A 22,010-nucleotide genomic window follows, 5' to 3' on the forward strand; every position below is an offset into this window, starting at 1 on the left:
TCGGGAGTTCTGATTGGTTCAATGTAAGCATCCTTGCAAAGCGAACCAATCACATGATGCGAAAGAAGATGCACATGGTTGCGGTAGAACTTCGCGGGCTCGCTTTGGTTGTCCAAGATGGTGACAGTCGGGTCTTACACCAAGTAGTACCCCAGTCACAGTTCTGTGCTAATTTTTCTGTAATTTCCCTTCGAAAATAACCAAAGTGTAACTCAATAGTTAGCCACGAAACACAGACGAGTGCATAATGAACAGATAACGAAAAAGGTGAGGGTGCGAACGCATGTATTTGCGAATTCTTCGGCTGCAGTTGCTGTATGGAAAGTTTTCTGCAGGATAGCTTTAATCTTACTTTTTTGAGTAAACCTCAATCAAATTTATTGAAGTTGAAATTCTCTTGAATAGCATATTCAAACATATTCAAGCTGGATACATGGTTGTGTTGCAGGGATCTAGTTTTAGCGCCATGGGGGAAGATGTTGGGTCGGGACTTTTGGCGGGCTCTAACACCACATCGGGAGTCCCAATTGAACACCTCGACTATGGGTATGTAGGGGAGTGTAAGAACAGCAAAGAACTGGAAAAGATTCTCAAGGTTTTACGGTGAGTAGTGGCTTAATATTGCAATACTCTATATTTATATCTAGTCTCCAGAATAGTTGACCGGAAGTCCTGAAAGGTCTGATTTATAACATCAAGTTTACCCACAGGGAGCCCAGGCTCACGCTTTGACAACTCGGTCAAAATGGCGGCTTCAAAATTATAAAGATTTGTATGAAACATTATAGGAAAAAATCAGATCGAAAGAAAATATAATAAACCGCTAGTAAAGTTCACATTTCATTTCATATGTTGTCTATGTGACGTTTCTTGACTGTTCTAAAGCATTTAAACCCTATTTAACCGATATTTTTAATTTTAGTTTACTCTTACCTAAATATATGCAAGGGTGAACACTTCCGACGCTAGATAAACACCACTGTTCGACACAAAGGAGCCAAAAATTGCTTTTAATTTGATCCACTCACTCCAAAACTTCGCATGGGCATAATTCGAAGACCATTCTTTTACTGCAGCAAATTTTTGATTCGCCTGCCACTCTCCGCGATTTAAGAATACGGGAAAAATGACCAAGGTTTGCAAACTTTTGGCTTTCTCCAACACCTTGAACCAGAGAGAGTAGACGCATTTTTAATTAGCCTTGACTTTCACGTGCAGCCTCACGCTATGATTGGGCGATGGTTGTCAGGGCGACGATACTTTTTTCCCGTGGGGGAAGGAGGCAAACGAGACTGTCAAGGGTGCTCTGCCTTACACAAGTACACTGGCCCGAGCTCCCACAGGGTAATTTTGCCTCACATACAATTCTAGAATCACAGGTATACCGTGACGGAATTTTGCAAATCCCTTGCGAATTAAATTCGTCGCACTTTAAAACAAAACAAGCTACGACAGCAACTTCATCAACAATGTAACGAAGCAAAGAGCACTAGCTCTGAACGTTCGTTCAAATTAGCTTCGCTAATATAATAAAATGGCAAAAGATAAGCTTAAACCACATAATTAAACATATCGTAATATCTCAATGAAATATTATAAAAATTGAACATAGATAAAGTATTCAATTTAAAGCAAGTGTACTTGTTTTTATTTCAATGCATATATTGCGGAGAATGAAATCAGAATGAAGTCGACACGTGCGTTTTGAATCTTGCTGTATTCTTGTCTGTTCCCAGCTGAACAATACTGTGTATGGTACTAGCATTAGCTATTATTTCCGTAGGCTCTCCTCAAACCTTTTTGCGGCTTGGGTTTGACAGCATTTTTCCTTTGTCGCGTGCACGTGCTTTGAATCTGTGTGCGGTCCTAACGACGAATATTAATATGCAGGGTTCTGCAAAATTCCGTCACGGTATACCTGTGAGTCTAGAATTGTATTTGAGGCAAAATTACCCTGTGGGAGCTCGGGCCAGTGTACTTGTGTAAGGCAGAGCACCCTTGACAGTCTCGTTTGCCTCCTTCCCCCACGGGAAAAAAGTATCGTCGCCCTGACAACCATCGCCCAATCATAGCGTGAGGCTGCACGTGAAAGTCAAGGCTAATTAAAAATGCGTCTACTCTCTCTGGTTCAAGGTGTTGGAGAAAGCCAAAAGTTTGCAAACCTTGGTCATTTTTCCCGTATTCTTTAATCGCGGAGAGTGGCAGGCGAATCAAAAATTTGCTGCAGTAAAAGAATGGTCTTCGAATTATGCCCATGCGAAGTTTTGGAGTGAGTGGATCAAATTAAAAGCAATTTTTGGCTCCTTTGTGTCGAACAGTGGTGTTTATCTAGCGTCGGAAGTGTTCACCCTTGCATATATTTAGGTAAGAGTAAACTAAAATTAAAAATATCGGTTAAATAGGGTTTAAATGCTTTAGAACAGTCAAGAAACGTCACATAGACAACATATGAAATGAAATGTGAACTTTACTAGCGGTTTATTATATTTTCTTTCGATCTGATTTTTTCCTATAATGTTTCATACAAATCTTTATAATTTTGAAGCCGCCATTTTGACCGAGTTGTCAAAGCGTGAGCCTGGGCTCCCTGTGGTTTACCCTACCTCTTATCTGTAGGATCAAGGTAGAGCACAATCTCGTACCAAAGCTGCGACCCTTTTGGTTGGCAACAAGAATCGAGAACTCTGGGCTAGTCTGAAAGCTCACCAAAATCACGTCCAAATCTGATTGGCCGTTGAAAACTTGTTCATTTCATCGACAATTTCCGGTCATGTGCGCAATCAAACTGGAACCAGGAATTCCTGGTTCTGGTGTTTGAATCACCCAGAGCTGTTTAGCTTTCGGTAACGGCTGACTGAAAATGCGCTGGCTCTGGGAAGGAGATTGGGTGGAGTGTTGGAAAGGTCTTATATACACAGAGGTTTATTTAGTTGCATGCGCGCATTACATGCAGTCACGAAAAGTGCATATCAATCAGTCCAGATAAGAATCCTGGCCAGGGTCATTGCATTGTGTTCTTGGGCAAAACACCTTTCTTTCCTTACCTGGGACTCTAAGATGGGTATTTGTTCTGGGGGTACTGGTATGGGTATTGGGGGGGGGGGGAGAAGCCCTGCAATAGACTTGCATCCTGTCAGGGGAGGAGTAAGAACACTCCTAGTCACTCCATGCTATAGAAACCAGAGATAATAGGCAGCCTGATGACCACTTTATATGCAAAACTCACTTCACATTTTCCCCTGATCCATGGTTTGGAAATCAGGTAATTTTTTTTTTAATTTATCAGGCATGTAGTGTTTTGGATTCTGCTGTTCACAATAAAAAGTAGAAATGAAACTCACACATGAACTTGCCATACTTTACAAACTGGTTACCCTTCTGCATATTTTGATAAGAGAGTTCTGTTTATTTTGCAGATCTGGAGATGAAGGCTATTATCCAGAGCTAATTGAATTCACTGAAGGGAGGTTAAGAAAAGTTAATCCTAAAAGGTGAGGTTGTTGTATTGTTTAATAGAGTGCGAAAAATGTTGATGACTAAGCTAATAACATTTTGGTATCTCACATGTGCATTTTAACTCCATTTATTTTAATATCATTAAACTGACACTGTGAGGAACACAGAAAGCCTCTGTAATGAACAAGTGTTTATCAAGTCAGCCAAGAAAACAAGAATGTTGAATGTCATGAGTGCTGTCAGGTTTTTGTTTTGGAGTTGCTAGGCAACAGGGAGAATCCCCATTTCGTCGTTGTGGAATTTTCTTTTTCCAAGTACTTGGAAGTATTTAGACATGCTTGGATTGAATAATAACAATCAGAATCTTGATTTGTACATCAATTTTTTCCAAAAATACGCCTGTTCCTTCAACTTAGTGGGATTTGACTTATTAAACTTTACCCAAATTTTTAGCCAGACATTTTTAGTGCCCACTTCATGCCTCTTTCAAGGTGCATGGCTCTTAATATCCAGGTTTACAGTCGTGCCAAGAGAAGCATACCCCACAAGAGTACATTAATGAATTGGTATGGCTGCCCAATCTTGTTAGCCAATCGTGGTTATTCTGGGCAGCCATGCACTTTACTCTATTTATTTTATTTATTGTTTTGCTAATTTTAATTGAAAGAAAAGGTGCAAATAAAGTTGTTGTTGTTGTTGTTGTTGTTGTTGAATCGATTTTTTGACAATTGAACCCCTTAGTCGCTTCAATAATGCATTCACATTGAAAAGGCGCAGGTCATTATTCAAAATTACTTCTGATTGGACTTTATTCCTGTCATCTCTTCTTATAAAGCATTCCTTTTTTAACCCTTTAAAATCCAACAATATTGTTCTTCCTGAGGAATCCTGAAAATGAAAGATTTGCAGCTATGGATAAGCTCACTGTTGCGAAGTCAATTGAACATAATCACGAATAAAGTTGTAAGAGCTTTGCCAGTAAACTACTTTTCCCTACCATGTACACGAATAAGAATTTCTACAAGTTGTTCGAGATGTAAATAGCCACGAAAGCTCGATAACAATGTTTACAAGAAGTTTTAGACATCACTCGAACTCAGTCACCTTTCCCGCCATGTTGGACGCCATGTTGAATATATCCATATAAGGCGCATCTCTGTTTCGCATAATCCAATCAGAAGTCTACTTTTGATTTGAATAATGATCCACACCTTTTCAGTTTGAATGCATTATTGAATCGACTAACGGGTTCAATTTTCAAATAATCGATTCATTAATGTACTCTTGGGGGGTACGCTTCTCTTGGCACGACTGTAGATGTGGTACTACACATAGTCAAGTAACCTTAGTTTCAAATTTGTTCCATTCACAGCAAGAGCCTTCGTAAAGAGCTCCCCATCAACACCTACCGTGATTTGACTAAATCAGAAGAGCAGGAGATTACAGATGATTTGCAGGTTTGTTTTGTGTTAACTTATTAATTAATTAATTTATTTATTTATTATTATTTTATTGTGTGGTTCCAGAAAATGTCCATACTCCCCACACAGAGAGGATGAGAAATACCTTTTGGGTGGGAGGGTTCTCAAAGGCTAAGAGCTTCAAGAAAATGTATGAAGCTTTATTGGAATTTCCATAGGGGTGGGGGGAGGGGTCTTAAAAAATCCCTTTCATGGGGGAGATATGGATAATTTATGGGACAACTCATTTATCAACACTCCAAGTTAAGACCATTTTAGTTGCCATGGGGACTAAAATTTTAGAGCTGGCGATTACACTGGAACTGAAGTCGTCTTCCTGGCAACTGAAATAAAGAAGAAGGATTGAGAGTGCGAGCTGAATATAGCGACTAAATTCTTGCTGGCAACCAAACTTGAGCAGTTGGTGGCCAAATGGCCACTAAGGAAAAAAATAAACTTGGAGGGTTGTTAATTCGTGTTTATTTTTTGGGGAAGATCACTGAAGCTCTAATAATATTAATACATTATCATTAATTAGGAATGGATGACAAGTATTGAGCAGACAGACAAATCCCTGAAGAAGACTGCTGAGACAAGAGGATTGGAAAATGATAACCTGCCTCCAATCAGAACAACAACAGCAGCAGCAGAAGCAAGCAGGGAAGTGTCCTCTGTTGAGGTTCGTGAATATTACAAATCACAATTTACCAAACAACAGGAGAGGCATTTCTGATAACTTCAATGGTATAAAAGGTCTCTTTTCCATGTAAGTTTTTTTTTACTCCCTGAAAAACAAACATTTGCAATTATTTTTTTGAAAAACTGTGCTGCCGTGATCAGTACAATTTTTCTGCTTAGATGTAACTTGCATACAAAATTTATAATAATTGGTCAAAAACCATTCACAGACCTATTTAGACAGATCCCTTTAAGGCTCATATATTATTAGTAGTAACAAATTTCTATCCAAAACATCTTTCTCATTGGGCATGGGAGGGGTAGAAACTGGGTCTGTGATTATTTAATTAATGAGTAACTAACAATAAATTAAATAATTATATAGCTTAGTGATTTATTTGTTATTTGCAGCCAAACCCATCTGAGGAAAAGAAGAAAAAGAAGACTGTGTTACCTCGTGGCTATCATGAGTGGGACAGGTAATATATATACCCAGCTGTATCAATAACCAAATTCTCTGTACTGGTTTCTGTATGTGCGTTGTTGTACCAATTAGGAGAATTGACTAATATCAACACAGTGAAAAATTTCACAGCTGTTCTGCTATGAAGCTTCTCTTTTTAGGGTCACCACAAAGTGCGAGGCAGCGAGGCATGCAAACCATTCCGGTTGGCCTAAATAGCACTCCAGTTAGCCTAAATGGCACTCCGGTTAGCCTACAGTTAGCTTAGGTAGCTTAACTGCCTTGCTGCCTTGCCTCATATGCCTCGCACCCCTCGCTGCCTTGCACATTTGTTACTCTCTATTTACTGCTGCTCTCATCAAGAAGTGGATCAGGGTTATTTTGTTTGCATTAAGATTTGATCCTGACAAGGAGATTGAATCTCTGGAGAAAAAAGAAGAAGAAAAGAAAAAGAAACAAGAAAAGGTGAAAGCAATGAACAAGAATGCCATTCCATCAAATCTGGATTTAAAAGGTAAATCAATGTAAAAAACAGTCTAAAACAAAGACGTTATAAAGTACTGCACATCTAAGCTGGACTATGAATAGCTCATGTGCATGAATCAATATTCATTACAAGTATGTACTAGAACTAAAGACTCTACAGATCTGTTGTGTATAAGGATTTTGATTCCAGATCTGTTGATACACCTGATGGCTGACCCAAATACATGTGCATGTGTTATCCCTTTCAGCATAATTACAACAAAATTATGAATATGTATAAAGGTTGAGCAGGATTGTTGTTTTACTATTCAACAAATTGTCAACGAAACACATTTTGCAGATAGCAAAACTGTAATTATGCAGCGCTTTACAAGACTTCGGACAAATCCTTGCAACCTACCTATATCGCAGGATATCAGTCTGTTATGTACGGATAACAGATAACCTTAACTTTTTGACCATATTTGGGCAGTGTGTGCATTTGTTAAATAATAATACAGATTATATATACAATTGTAACATTGGAATTTTTTTTTCTTCTGAATAGACAAGAGTGAGACTGAAAGACAAGTCCTGGCCAATAAAGAAAAGGAGAAAGGCAATGAAGCTTTTCAGACTGGCAACTACTCTGAGGCTTTGATGTATTATTGCCGCAGCATTGAGCTGAATCCCAAAGCAGCAGCAGTGTACAACAATAGGGCACTTGCAGGTATCTAAAAAAAGCTTGGGTGATTTTGTTACTTTTGACGTTATTGTTCCTTTGACAAAGTCGTTTTTTTATAATTCAAAGGCATGTAAAATAATATTGCCAAGAAAATGTTAATTGCGTCATACTCAAAAATGCGAAATTAAAGTGATTCAAAATGCAAAATTTTCGCAAAATTGCGAAATGTAAGTGTCGCGAAATATGCACACTCAAAATCGCGAAGTTAACGTGTCGCAAAAATTTCATGTAATAAGGTACTCAATAAGACAGGATCGAGAAAGAGGATACCAGAGGAATTGTATATAAGATCAAGTGTAACGATTGCGACTGTGTTTATGTTGGTCAGACATCACGCGCGCTTAAAACACGTATGAAAGAACACGCGAAGGCCATTGCAACATTGGATAAAAACTCTTTGTTGGCAAAACACCATATGCTTAACGACCATCAAATAGATTTGGAGAGCGTCACAATTGTTGACAGGTCAACGGTGTGGAAACAACGACTAATTCTTGAAGCTTGGCATTCTGTGCGAGATAGGAACGCTATAAACGAACACATAGCGCTACCAAACGTTTACAATAGCATTAAGAATTCATAGACTCATTAAGAGTGCTCTAGAGACTTTTGTTGCACTTGGAAAGTTTTTTTTTTTTTTTTATCAGACATTCGTTACATATTTTAACAGGACGCTGTTGAACATTTGCATTTTTATCTTGCTGAAGAAGGCAACAGTAGTGGCCAAAACGTCCAAAAACAATATTTTTAGCCAGTGTCAACTTATTAATTCGAATTTTTTAACATGCCTGGCTACAACCCGAACATTTTTTACTCTATACAAGTTACCACCCTTTGTTTCTTCCACTTCTCATTTTTCTCTTGAGACTAAAGAATGTGTCATGTTTATTTTTCTCCAAAGAAATTAAGCTTGAAAAGTTCCAAGAAGCAATTGATGACTGCTATCATGTCCTTAGTATGGAACCAAACAATGTCAAAGGTACAGTATTAAATAATTTCTAACAACTCGCATGTAACTCAAGATAGGTACAATTTTTGCTAAAAATCGAAATTTGATTTGTTATGCTTTTGTAGCTTTCTTAAGGAGGTCGATAGCTCATCAAGGACAAGGGCTAATTCAAGAGGCCAAGGAGGACCTTTCTCATGTACTAGCTATAGAACCCAATAATAAGAGAGCCAAGGTACGCAAGAAAATTATTGATACACAACGAATGAAATATCTGCCACCTAGTTTACACCTAACTTTGTTAATAACAAATACAAGGTCTCTAGTTCAAACTTTTACCAAGAAAAAGATGCCATTTCTTGTGAATCGAGCCACACATGAGGAGGCCGTGCATGCTCTGCTGCCTACTACGTTCGTACTCCTGCCATCTTGTCTCTTTTTGTATTTACTGTAAAGATTAGATCTTATTGAAAACTTAATTCAGGGACCGTGGAACATTTTTCCAATTGGGGGGACTGACTAGTGACTTGAAGTGGGAGGCTTTAGAGACTCTTCTCTCAGTAGGTCTTTATTTTTTCGAAAATATTGGAGGGGCTAAACCCCCCAGCCCCCCGGCTCCGCAGTCCCTGTAATTCAGGGGTTTGTAAAAAAAAAAAAAACATTTTCACTGGGCTGCTCTTATTTTTTCTCTTGAGTTATTATTCCTGCAACTGCACAATAACTAACTTGAGACTTTTCATTTCATTAACAAAGGAACTGCTTGAGGAAATGAAGAAAAAGGAAAGGTCAGTATTAACAGCTACTTCAATTATAATAATAATAGATGTTTTAATTATTAAAATATGTCATTTGTCACACTTTTGGTATTTCTGGGAGTTGTGCCAGCTTAATGGTTAATGCTCTGGCCCCAGTTGTTCAAAAAGGTGGATAAAGCTATCCGCCGGATAAATCACTATCCGGTGGATAGCGCAGTATGTTTTGTGAACAGTTATCCACTGGCTAGTGATTTATCTCTGGATCAAACAGTCTTCGCTGGGGTCATTGTGTTGTGTTCTACCTGCAAAAGGCACTTTACTCACAGTGTGTCTCCAGCCAGGCACGCACGGTGCATGAATGGGTACTGGCATATTGTTTGGGGAGGGGTGGGGAGGTAGCATCCCACATCATTTTAATGTAGTTTGTGCTCAAAGTCAATTTTACTGATCTATTATTTTGCTTTATTTTCAATCAGTACAAATGGAGATTCAAGCAAGCTTGGGATACCAGAGGATTTAAATAAATTAAAAAATGAATCAGAAGACAATGAAAGGACTTCCTCAAACAATGGTGTATCTGCTGTAACAGTAAACACTCCTTCTGCTAAACCAAAAGGCAAAAGGTTAAAGATTGTGGAAGTTGACAGTAAAAATGAGACTGAAACCTCCCAGAATTTAAATGGTGAAAGTCATGTTAGTGAAACATCAAATAAATCATCTATTGATGTGGTGCAAGAAACTGAAACTATTGAAAGAACTATGGAGACTGACAATAATTTGCAAACAGCTGAGAAACCACGACTGGAAAAACCACCTGAGCTACCTGGATTGGTAGTAAAAGGTCAGAATGAAGGAAAAAGATTATTTAAGCTAGGAAGGTATGCTGAGGCAGCAGAGCAATTTACACAAGCCCTTGATATCCTTCAGAAAGGTAAAGAAAAGAAAAGATAACAAAACTACATTTTGTATTTTGAACCTTAGTTTAATGTAAATTCCCAAGAGTTTTTTCATCAAATTTTTCCAAATGTTAAACTCATCGCCAATAGATGAGTGTGGGGATGGTGCCTAAGACTATGTCGAAGTCTAGCAAGCGCGAATGGTAACCATGACAATCCTGGGAGCAGCAACCACTAGGCACCGTCACACTGAGAGAAAAAACTCAGTGGAATGCAAAACTAAATACTTATCTGTATTTACCTATGGGAAAGGGTGGGTGGGAACGAAATGGTGAAAAGCCAGAACTTGCTCGAAAGACAATGCGAGCGGGAGAGCTGTAAATTTACTGAAGCTCCAACTCCTGGGAGCAGCCAGCAAATATTGTCTCGAGTTTAACCTTGCCTAAATTTCAGTTAGCCACATTAAATGGTTTGAGCTCATGGCCCTATTCTCCCAGAGGTTTGGGCCCAGGGGTATCTTCAGTAGCCCATTTAGTGTGATTTTCTTGGTTGACAACAATCTTGAGAAAGACTGTTGTCATTGTCCCATGTTTTGACCTGTGCAACTGTCCTCAGGGTCTTAAAAAAAACTGAGTCCTGAGAACATGCTGCCTTTGCAGTAACATCTGCAAATGGTTAGATGTTGTAGTCTTTTTGGATAAGGACAATAAACTATAGGCCCTGTCTCCCGCATCTTCAGTGTTATCGTCAGCAGGGTTATGGTCATGTGTTAAATTCTCTTAACTGATCTCCATATATTTTCTTATAGTAGTAGTTGGGTGAATTAATTAAAAAAGCAATTTCTCTTTGGTGATCATTTAATTAATTCTCATAACCTTTTCTCTTCATTAAGTATTGGTATTGTGAGGAGAAATTTGATGTTGGTCACTCTTGGGATCTAGAGGGTTAAGATGGGGACTTATTTTGGGAGAAAGAATTTAAACCTGGTCCGAGATGCCAACCGTACATCTATAAGTTTACAGAATAGAATCTGTCTGAGCGTTAAGTTGTGGCTTTTCACTGTTCTTATCCACAGATAAAGTCACCTTCCATGAACCTCTGTGTGCCCTGTTGTGTAACCGTGGCTCATGTATGATGAAGATTGGTGATTGTGCTGGTTGTGTTTCTGATTGTACAGCGGCTTTACAGATTTTACCAGGTGCCTTCAGGCCACTGCTTAAAAGAGCCGAGGCATATGAAACATCAGAAAAGTATGTTGCTTAAAAAAATGCTTTTATTTGTTACTTTATGCTCTGGATCCTTAAGATAAGTAGCCTCCCACAGGGTTTTTTGTAAGGGCAATATGATTTACTCCTCTGTGAAACTTGGTCACCCCTAAAAATGACTGTGTAGCAGGTTCAGGCCATAGCCAGGGTCACTGCATTGTGTTATTGAGCAAGCCACTTTACTCTCATGGTACTGTCACATGAAATCCGACTTACTGTATTTCAGTCAAAAGATGAGATGCAACTCACAAGAATAAAGACATATGACATCTTAAGCATCATCGAACTTGAAAGTAGCAGATAACTGTAACTTACATTCAAACAGTACACAACAAAAGAGTAGCAACTCTTGTTAAATTGTAATCTTATCAGTCCTCCAGTGTAGCAGTTGCTATTGTTTTTGGCACTAGGATCATTGCCCCTGTTACAGGTTTCGTATGGGTTGTAGACAACCTGGAAAGTAATGGAATTTTAGAATTCATTTTCTAGGCCTGGAAAGTCATGGAAAGTCATGGAAAGTAGTATTGATTGTATAAAATAAAACGTACCCGAAATCAAGATAATTTTTTAAAATTACCAAGAAAAATGGTTTAAAAAAAATTAAGGTCAAACAAAACTTTTTAAAGTCATGGAATTTCAAATTGGAAAGTAGTATTGATTGTACAAAATAAAACATACCCGAAATCAAGATAATTTTTGAAAATTACGAAGAATAAAAGGTTTTAAAAATTTAGGTCAAACAAAACGTTTTAAAAGTCATGGAATTTCAAATTGAGTTATTGGTTCTGTTCATTTGAAGGGTAGCGAGTCATTCATGTGTGACCTTACAAGTGGAGCTGCTACCCAATCCCTACATAGCATCCTCTGTACTGTTGTTGTTGTTGTTGTTGTTGTTGTTTTTTAGGTATGCCAAGGCCTGGTTGGATTATCAAATGGCTTTAAAAGTCTGGCCACAACACTTGACAGCACTACAAGGAAACTACAGGTGAATGGATGATCAAAGTGTGTTGATTTATTAGTCCTATGTACAGTTTTTTGTGGGATTCCAGGCATTCAACTTGGGAGGCGTGGTGGCCTAATGTAGTGTGCTGGACTTTGGGTCGAGCAGTCCAGGTTCCAGCCCTGATCGGGGCACTATTTTGTCTTTAAGATTGGGCAAGACACTTAACTCTCAGAGTGCTCCTGTTCACCCAGGTCTATAAATGGGTACCGGCAAATTAAATGCGTGGGGGTAACCCTGCGATGGACTAGCATCCCATCCAGGGGGGAGTAGAAATACTCCTTTAATGCTATGGAAACCGGGATGAGCTCTGGCCTGATGAACCACTAGGCTCGTATGCAAACTTTATCAACCTACCCAGGTGTTCAGGTATTTGGGGAACAGCACAGTCCAGCAAATCATCATTTGTCAGGCTAATCCACAACTGACTGAACACCCAAAAGGCTACAGTGTTACTTGTAACAGCATAAAAGTGGGAACTGACCATAAACAAGTTAAGATTATCCCAAATGGCTGAGTACATTTTTAAGCATTTAAAAAGTATCTGCATTTGTAATTGAGATATTTGTTTTAGGTTGAAACCCCATAATAAGCACACAAAATATCGCAAACAGTTAAGCAGACACAAACTGATGGAACTCAGTAGAACGCAGTATTTGTGCTAAGGTCATCATGCTCTTTGCATCAAACAATCTGCTTCATGTGGCAAGTAAATAAATGGCTTGTCTGCAGTGCGCCTGCGTGGCCAGGTTGCTGAAGGTCTTTAAAGACCTTGTAACTTTGAGCCAGTTTTATAGCTGACTTAAGTCTGAGTGCTTTGTACAATGTATGTAATCAAAATGAATGAATCTATTTTGTCAGGGTTTCCAAACAACTGGAGAATCTGTATGGACCCGAATGGAAAGATAAAGTATCACCTCCAGAACCCTCACCAAGTGAAAGCTCTTCAGCCCCTCAGGCTACTGCTGATGATGTATTGACCCACCCCACCGCTACACAGGCTGCTAGTGAAGTCGCCAACCAACCCCACCCACCACAGTCAAAAATTAATGGTGCAACTTCTGCAACCCAGCCTACACCCACAAATGATAGCATTGGCAGTACAAGTGCTCCCCAGCCCTCCCCTCCACAGGATGTTGCTGAAAGCACATCAGCCACAGGCCAACCATCTACTGTGACAGATAGCTCCACATTGGACCCAGCTGTACGGTTTTCACATTGTAAAGATCAGGGAAATTCATTTGTTAAGCAGGTACAGTATGACTAACAACACAACGCAACACAACAACCTTTACATAAGAGGTCATATTAAATAGATTTAGCCAAGCCTAAAAGCGGAGCTCCCCGGTAATTTACTTTGCCCTTTATTAAAATATCTAAATTCACTGACCGTAGGCATAAAAAATAGTTAATGAGCCCGCAATCCAATAGAAAAACCATTTTTCGGTCAGCGGTCAACTTTATAAAAACGTGTTACCTCGATGAGTTATACACCTGAGCCCGCGATATGATCACGTGATACTGGTCAGCGGATACCTTGTATTGACAGCTGTCAATTGACCATAACTTGGATGCCCAGTAACAAATAGATGAGTGTTTATCTATTTCTGAAGTGCGCAACACCGTACGTACGCCGTACGCGCCCGCGAGCCATGCCGCTGGCCATGATGACCATGAAAACTCAAGTTCATGGTTTTCCTATTTCTGTGAATTTTCTATGGGTATGGGGCTCCGCTCTGCGGCCCTTCGGGCCGCTGTGGAGCTCCGCTATTATGTCATCCAATTCTGTCTGTAATCATCGACTCCTCGTTCAGATCAAGCGGTCTGTGCTTGAGTACTCCTTTGCCAGGGTTGTTGTGTTGTAATCGTGAACAGGACGCTGTACTCTCGCAGTACCTCTCCCAGAAGTACTCCATCCAGTAATATAAATCAAGGCTCCCTATACTTTTAACGTGAAGCATGATTGAGGCTATTTATTTGTCGTGAAACGTGATTTGGGCTTTTAATTTTTCGTAATTCGTGATTCCCAATTTTAAGATCTTTTTACGTGTGCGTGAACGCAATTTTAGCTTGTGAACGAAGAGTTGAATTAGACGTGAATCGTGAATCATCTTCTTTTTCTTGACTTTATTTCTGATTTTTTAGGTAGTTCTTGTAAACGTTCATCTTTGTTTTAGCTCTGTGTTTGGGATTGGGACTTTTGTCAGCTATGTTGTCAAAATATCCGGTCTTACACCTTCCGAGCATAACAGCCTAAACGGGGATCGCCATGATTTCTGCGTGAACGTGAAAACATTTTTAGAATTATTCGTGATGCGTGCAAAGCCAAATATTTTAACGTGATTTCTTTTCGAAGAGAGGTATAGGGGACTCTGATAAATTGTAATGGTAATGGTACTTCTATAACGCATTTCCCGAAGCTCAATGCACTTCACAGTTACGGTATGGGACGAGATCGGACATCAGCATATCAAGCGCCTTTGACAGACGCTATCCGCCATGTATGTGATCTCGTCCCACCACCCGACCCATGGATACATACTAGTTATGCAACGCTTTCGAGTGGTATACTTAACAATTATCCTGCGAAATCGCGCGGAATATCGCCTGATACTTAGCCGACGAGGCCGTAGGCCGAGTTGGCTAAAAACAGACGATATTCCGCAAGATTGAGCAGGATAATTGTTTTATTATTCAACAAATTGTCAACGAAACACATTTTGGACATAGAAAAACTGTAATTATGCAGCGCTTTACAAGATTTCGGACGAATCTTCGTAACCTACGAATATCGCAGGATATCTGTTATGTACGGATGACAGATATTATTAACATTTTGACCATATATGGGTAGCGCGCCCATCTGTTGAATAATAATATGGAATATCCCACGAGTCACTTGTATTTTCTCGGTATACACACGAGCCTTTAGGCGAGTGTGTATACGAAGAAAATACAAGCGACAAGTGGCATATTCCATAGTATACCACGAGAAAGTGTTGTGTAACTATTTTATACCATGCCATAGAAAATACGCTCACTAAATTTCTTCGAGAATAAGATCGCAGCGCACGATGGGAAGGTTCGGTTGAATACCGTCGAATATACAACGGCTTTCCTGTATTCTGATTGGCTGTATTTTCTATGGCATGGTATAAATGTGAATACACCAGACCACAACACTGGGAACTCCGTGCTCTACTCCTTGCTATAAGTGTGTGGGTTCTTTAACGTACCCTGCTGATTATATACACTGAAGATTCAGGAGACGGGGCCTACGATTTACCGTCCTTATCCGAGATAGGGTACCTGTAAAAGTTAGGGCAATCCAACAACATGTTGGCTAACCCTGCAATGGACTAGCATCCCACCCAGGGGGTGGGGAATTAAAAATACTTCTAGTCGCTTAATGCTATGAAACCCGGAGTGAATCTGCAGCTTGATGGGCCACTAAGCTCTACTAAGGCTTTACTAAATAAATAACTGAGTAACTGAGCTTCTATCCATGGAAACAAACTGTTCATTTAATTGTTTCTCCTTAGAACCGTTACGAGGAAGCTGTAAAATGTTATACTGAATGCATTGAGCTTGACCCTGAGAATGTAGCAGTTTACACAAACAGAGCACTGTGCTACCTGCGACTCGATCAGGTACACATAACATTTAAGTCGGAATATTAAAATACTAATTCTCCTTACAGGTCTCCATATCTTTCTTTGAATGTTGGTTCTAAGAATTTGTCGATATATCAACTGATGGCATCGTCCCTTTACAGTGTAACGACTAAGTCAGTAATTGAACTCGGATTTTTTTTTTGGATTCTTTCTTGTTTCTAGCATGAGCTGGCAATAGAAGACACTACAGAAGCTCTAAGACTACAACCTGAGAACGTTAAAGCGCTTTTCCGGAGAGCACTTGCTAAAAAGGTTTGTTGTGTTAAAAAAGGGGTAGCGTCTGCATACAAGCCGTGAGACGTACATTCATTTAAAAACCAGTTTAACATGGCTAAAAGATCTGCAATCTCGCGGGGAAGGACTGCAACAAATTTCTCTCACAACTTAGGTAGTAATGGATTCTGGTCGTTATTGAAATTCTTAAATTTAAGTTACCGAATTACTGTAGCCTTTTTGGAAGTTACAAACCAATTTAAGAAATTTTAATTTCCCATTGGTATTACCAACGAGTAGAAAAGACAGAAAAAGCGCGGGAAATTGGCGCACGTGGCGCGTCTTGTCCTTCTCCGTTTTTTTCCTCTGATTGGCTGAGTGTAACAGCATCTTGATTGTGATTGGTTAAAGTATGCACAATGCACTCTTCGAACCAATTAGACGTTAAACTCGCACAAAACCACTTTTAGTACCTTATTGTTACTAATTTTTGCGGGACTTAATTTTCGCGATTTTCGCGACTTTCAAAAAATCGCGAAATTAAAGACCCGCGAAAATTAAGTCCCGCGAAATATTCCCGTTCCATTTTCGCGAAATTAAGTTCCCGCGAAAATAAGTAACAATAAGGTAGCCAAGAATCACAGGAACTGCGCGCTGAAGTAATTGTGTGTACTGTTTGTGATTCACAGGCATTGTTCCAGTACGATTCTGCTGCAAGAGATCTGTTTGCACTTCAGAAAATTGAACCAAAGAATGCTGCTGCAAAGAAAGAACTGGACATCGTGTTGGACTTGTGTCGAAAGGTACTACAACATGTTTAGTACTTCACGCTCCCTCTTCTACCTTGTACGGGAACACGTTAGGCATTTTGTTAGTCTATGATGAGTAGGTGCATGTACAGAAACCGTTTTCTCTTCCGTGTGAGAGGTGTGATGGCGTATTACTGTCAGTACGTCGGTCGATTCGGTTTTAAGCCTGATCATTTTGTTGTGTTGACATGTTACTTTCATAGTGACTATCTCTACCCAGGAGTGTAAATGGGTACCGGTGAATTATTAGGGTAACGTAACAAAAGGATAAGGAGTTACCTGCTATGGACAACATTGGAACCCCGTTAATACGGCCACCAACGGGCCATGGAAGTTTGGCCTTATTAACGGGGTAGGGTCAAAGTTAATGACTGGTCTACTCTACTTCAAATGACGTAATAATTGCACTTCTAAACAACTTTTCATCCCGAATGCAGATGTAAGGTAAAGTCTGCTTCGAGCCTAGTGGCCCATACAGGCCGGAGCTTTTCCCGGTTTCCGTAGCATTATGCGACTAGAAGTATTGCTACTCCCCCCTGGATGGAATGCTAGTCCATCGCAGGGTTACCCCCCAGCAGTAAATTCGCCGGAACCCATTTATACACCTGGGTGTTGAGAGGCACTGTGAGAGTTAAGTGTCTTGCCCAAGAACACAACGCAGCGCCCCGGCCAGGCCTCGAACCCGGGCCGTTCGACTCGGAGGCGAGCGCGCTAACCATTAGGCCACCGCGCCTCCCACAAAAATGCAGATGTACAGTAATTAAAAACCAATGAAGATTAAATCAGTGCATATACAATATGATGGAAAATGAACATGATTGGATTGAAAAATGGGTATTTGGTTCGAGTGGCGGTATTAACGGGGTAAATTATAAAGGATTATACAGATTGGGATTTCAGTATGTGGCCGTTGGCCGTACTAACGGGATGGCCGCATTAACAGGGTTTTATTATAAGAAAATGTATGGGTGTTTCGCCGGGACAAAAAAATGTGACCGTAATAACGAGGTAAGCCGGGGATCCACTGTAGTATCCCATCTATGGGTAGTAGCAATACCTTCAGTCGCCTTATTTTTCAAGGAAATACAGAAGAAAATACCGTGAAAATATGTTAAGCCAACTGTGGGCGCATTTATTTTGTGTAGAAGAAAGAAGAAATAAAATGTTTGTTTGTTCGTGTAGGAGCGAAGGGCTTCACAGGAAAAGAAACCGCAACCGAAGAAAAAGACAAAAGAAAAGAAGTCAGAACAACAGAAACCGCAAAACCATGAAGAACAGGAGCCAAAATGGAGGAGGGTACCGATCAAGGATGTACAAGAAAACGACGAAGAGGTTTGTGAAGTTAAAAAGTTGACTTTTTAGTTCAAAAGCTTTAATTTAGTAAACAAAAGTTTAGCAATAAACCATCTGAAGGCAATGGTCACACTACACATCTTCACGATATGGCCAAGACCTGAACACATGCGCACAGCCTATTACCCGTGGAGTGGCAGCCATGGACAGCTGTTTCGTCCTTGTTAGGACTCATCAGCGTGGCATAGCTAGGCATAAAAGTTTAGCTTCGTACGCTCAATTTTTCTTCCACTCGAGAGACGTTTGCGATTCGACTCCAAAGAGATTCTTTACTTTTCCCTTCTTTTGTCTAGTTAGAGGTGATTTTCAGTCCGTACTTCGCAATTTTCGCCTGCAATGTTTATGTGAGCCTCATACGAAGGAATGTTTACTAGTTAAATTAAAAATTCCGTGACAATCTTACGTTTTCCTTTATTATTAACGTCAGATATCCTTGCAAAACAATAATAACGAGTCAGGGACCTCGACTCCGGATCGAACGGTCTGGGTTTCGAGCCTTGGCAGGGGTCGCTGTGTTGTTTTCTTGGGCAAGAGACTTTACTCTCATGGTGCCTCTCTCCACCTAGCCTCCCACGCAGTCGTTCATAGGGGAGGAGTGTAACACGATCGCCCCTAAGAACGACTGCGTGGGAGGCTACTCTCAACCCAGGTGTGTAAATGGGTACCGGCGAAATAATGCTGGAGGGTAACCCTACGATGGACTAGCATCCCATCCAGGGGGAGCAGAAATATTCTTAGCCACTTAATGCTACAGAAACCGGGATAAGCTCCGGCAGTATGGGCCGCATGGCTCGAGGCTTCCCTTTGTGCAGTAAGGACTGGATATCATCTTTAAGCTCTGCAAACAGGAGCATTCGTAGATCTGTTTTTGATCTTTTATTTGTTTCTAAGGATGATGAACAGCCAGATGTCTCAACAAAGCCACAGTCCTCACCGAACAGTCCTCCAAGCAAGGTTCCTGTAAACTCATGTGACGAGACTCCTAAGGTGAAGCCAGTCAAGCTGGCTAAGGTTAGCAATGTTATTGAAAGCTGTAATGATATCTGTTACGCTAGAATGTGTGTTATACTGAACATCCATTCTGTGACATTCCGCGCCATTACGTATATTGCGTTACCTTTACAGTTACTATTTTGGGTTCGTCACGAAACGCTGCTCGAATCGTTGTGTGACAACTCGAACAACGGCTGCGAAGAACGCTAGTAGAAGGTGTCTTGTCCTTTTTTTTTCAATAGAACACAGCTTATGACTTCTTCCAAGCCTGGAACTCGGTGAAAAAGAACAATACTAAAGAGTACGCCGCCTTGCTAAGACAGCTAGAGACAAAGCGTCTCGCCAAAGGTGAGTACAACTTTGTGTTTAGTGTGCGTTGAGCCCCGACGTGATGATGAAGGTGGAGAGTAGAAGGGAGGGGCATTGGGAATGGAGAGGACGAAAAAAGGGAAGGAGAAAAAGAAGGAGGAGAAGGGAAGACTTTCTCATTTCCTTTCCTTATTTCCTTTCCCTTCTCTACCTAGAATTGCCTACAAATCAAGCTCACAGAGCGCGAATCGCGAAAGTGAGCGCAAAACAAGAGAGAAACGAACGAAAAGCGTCGAACGACTTTGAGAAAGTCGTCTCTACCTTCCCTTTCATTTCTTTCTCTACCCTCTCTTCCCTTCCTACCAATATTTCCTTCTCTTTTCTTCTATTCTTTTCTCCCTCCCATTGGTTCCTCTGCTTTCCCTTTCCCTTCCTCTCTTCCCTTCCTTTCCCGTCCTCCCTAGAAGAATAGAAAGTGGTAGAGAACTGAGGGGTGAGGTAGAGTGATGTCTCGCAAGTAAGGGCCAGAGACTTCTTTGTACGGGTGCAGTTTGTGTTTTATACGAACGTTCTCCGGCTGTGATATTTCTCAAATGATTGTCTTGTTATTCAGTTCTCAGCAACAAGCTTGATGCGTCGATGTTAATTAGCATCATTGCAGCACTAAACCAGGAAATTATGCCACAAGGTAACTTCAAATTTCTGTTGAGATATTCTTCTCAGGCGCTGTAATGATATTAAATCGACAGCACGGGAAACAAGCCTGTAACACTCCCGTGTTGCGGACACTACTGGACCCTAATTAAACGAAATTTAATATTCAGTATTTTCTTTAGGGGAAGAAAAACTTGCTTGGGACATTTTGGAGCAGCTGAGTCAGGCAGAACGATTTGACATGGTGTTGTTGTTCATGTCTTCTAAGGAAAAAAGGGGTGAGAACTCAGTTCTTGTAGTCTTTATTAGAAGCTGCAATCTTGGCTTAAATTTGACTGACAGATGGAGGAACAGGCTAACTGAGGGACGGAGGGACGAACGGACGGACTGACTGACTGACTGACTGACTGACTGACTGTCTGACTGACTGACTGACTGACTAACTGAATGATTGATAATTGACTGACTGACCGACTAACTGACTGATTGACTGATTGATAATTGACTGACTGAAGTGATTGACTTCCTGACTGACTGATTGATTGATTGATTGATTGATTGATTGACTGATTGATTGATTGATTGATAATTGACTGACTGAAGTGATTGATTGATTGACTGACTGACTGAAGCGATTGTGACGATTGATTGACTGACTGATTGATTGATTGATTGATTGATTGATTGATAATTGACTCAATGAAGCCAATGTCTGACTGACTGACTGAACGATTGACCGACTGACTTTATTCAAAGAGGATTAAACCTGAGAATGTTTTCGTTTCTTTTTAACAGAACTTCAACAACTGTTCTCCAAGCTGCAAGCTACCACATTGCAACAGAGCTTTGTGACAAGCGAAGACTTTGACCGGTTACGAAAGAAATACAGAACTTAGCGACTTGGTGTAAACATCAATTGGACGAATAACAATGTGTCAGCAATAAGCTATCACCCTAAAGCTCTAACATATCAATGTTCCATAACCCATTCCCTTACGTTTTGTTAATATTAGTTATAAGAATTTGATGGTACATAAAGACGAAGTGACTAAGTTGATGATTTCCGTTATTCTCTTTGCCTGTTTCTTAAAAATGTATTGATTTTGTAAGGTGATCAGCTCAGTGGGTCAGTTGATGCTTCCTCTAGGTTGTTCGACCGACCATTTCAGTATTTTTTGACGGGGAGGGGTTGGGCGATTTGTTCTGAGTAAGAAATTTTTTCCAGCATTGGTAATAGCAATAATTTTTTTACTGACATAACATGTTTAGCAGTTGGGGCTTGCTTGATTTTCCCCGTGCTAACTTGTGCATGATTTTCTTTTCTCCTACTTTTCTTGTACAAGATTTTTTTTCGTAATTGCCCAACCCCTCTCAAAAATTAAATGATCCTTCCCTTATAGGCCCTATCATCCCTATGTCAGCCATGCTGGGCCGAATGTTAACCAGTGTGACATCCAAAACAAAGAAACACTTAAATGATTATCAACTGTAAGTTGATTAAGGTTCAATAAACCGCCGTAGCGAATTTTGAAAAGCTGACGTTTTGTGCGTTAGCCCGAGCAACCCTTTAGAAACTGATGCGACGAAGGACTAAGGCACGAAACGTGAGTGTTTTAAAATTCACTACGGTAGTTGAAAAGAAAAGCTAAAGGAATTTGAACCCTGAAAACACAGCGTACTTGTGAAAGAACAAAGATCACTAATGCAATTTGCGAAATTGTCATTGAAAAGAAACATAACCGCGCGTAAATTAAATAAAAGGTAAACATACTTTGTCAGGTTGCATTAACAATCTGCCGTACCCATTTTTCAGTTGGACAGAGACTGCCGCGAAAAGAAACGTTTCTTGTCCAAGAATTTGACACAAGGGCTGTCA

General features: G+C 40.2%; 1 protein-coding gene across 1 annotated transcript; it reads left to right on the forward strand.

Moving 5' to 3' along the window:
- Nucleotides 1–131: 131 nt before the first annotated feature.
- Nucleotides 132–21,194, forward strand: LOC144666101 (sperm-associated antigen 1-like). Its single transcript, XM_078527451.1, has 24 exons — nucleotides 132–267; nucleotides 449–603; nucleotides 3,417–3,491; nucleotides 4,829–4,913; nucleotides 5,455–5,595; nucleotides 6,006–6,073; nucleotides 6,453–6,571; nucleotides 7,091–7,252; nucleotides 8,169–8,246; nucleotides 8,342–8,448; nucleotides 8,967–8,998; nucleotides 9,445–9,899; nucleotides 10,940–11,114; nucleotides 12,034–12,114; nucleotides 12,991–13,381; nucleotides 15,672–15,779; nucleotides 15,966–16,055; nucleotides 16,706–16,819; nucleotides 18,008–18,157; nucleotides 19,070–19,189; nucleotides 19,414–19,519; nucleotides 20,094–20,168; nucleotides 20,317–20,412; nucleotides 20,930–21,194. The coding sequence occupies exons 2-24, from the start codon at nucleotides 467–469 to the stop codon at nucleotides 21,028–21,030; spliced, it is 3,066 nt and encodes a 1,021-aa protein (XP_078383577.1). The 5' UTR covers nucleotides 132–267; nucleotides 449–466; the 3' UTR covers nucleotides 21,031–21,194.
- The last annotated feature ends 816 nt before the right edge of the window (nucleotides 21,195–22,010 follow it).

This window comes from Oculina patagonica, chromosome 9, assembly GCF_052425735.1.
Source record: "Oculina patagonica isolate OP01 chromosome 9, crgOcupat, whole genome shotgun sequence".
Lineage (NCBI taxonomy): Eukaryota > Metazoa > Cnidaria > Anthozoa > Scleractinia > Oculinidae > Oculina > Oculina patagonica.

Bases quoted from the DNA above. Each gene is read 5' to 3' on its own strand.
- LOC144666101 (XM_078527451.1), top strand. From the start codon at position 467: ATGGGGGAAGATGTTGGGTCGGGACTTTTGGCGGGCTCTAACACCACA. The intron at 12,115-12,990 runs GTGAATGGATGA...CTATTTTGTCAG, and splicing joins GCACTACAAGGAAACTACAG to GGTTTCCAAACAACTGGAGA. The intron at 19,190-19,413 runs GTTAGCAATGTT...TTTTTTCAATAG, and splicing joins AGCCAGTCAAGCTGGCTAAG to AACACAGCTTATGACTTCTT.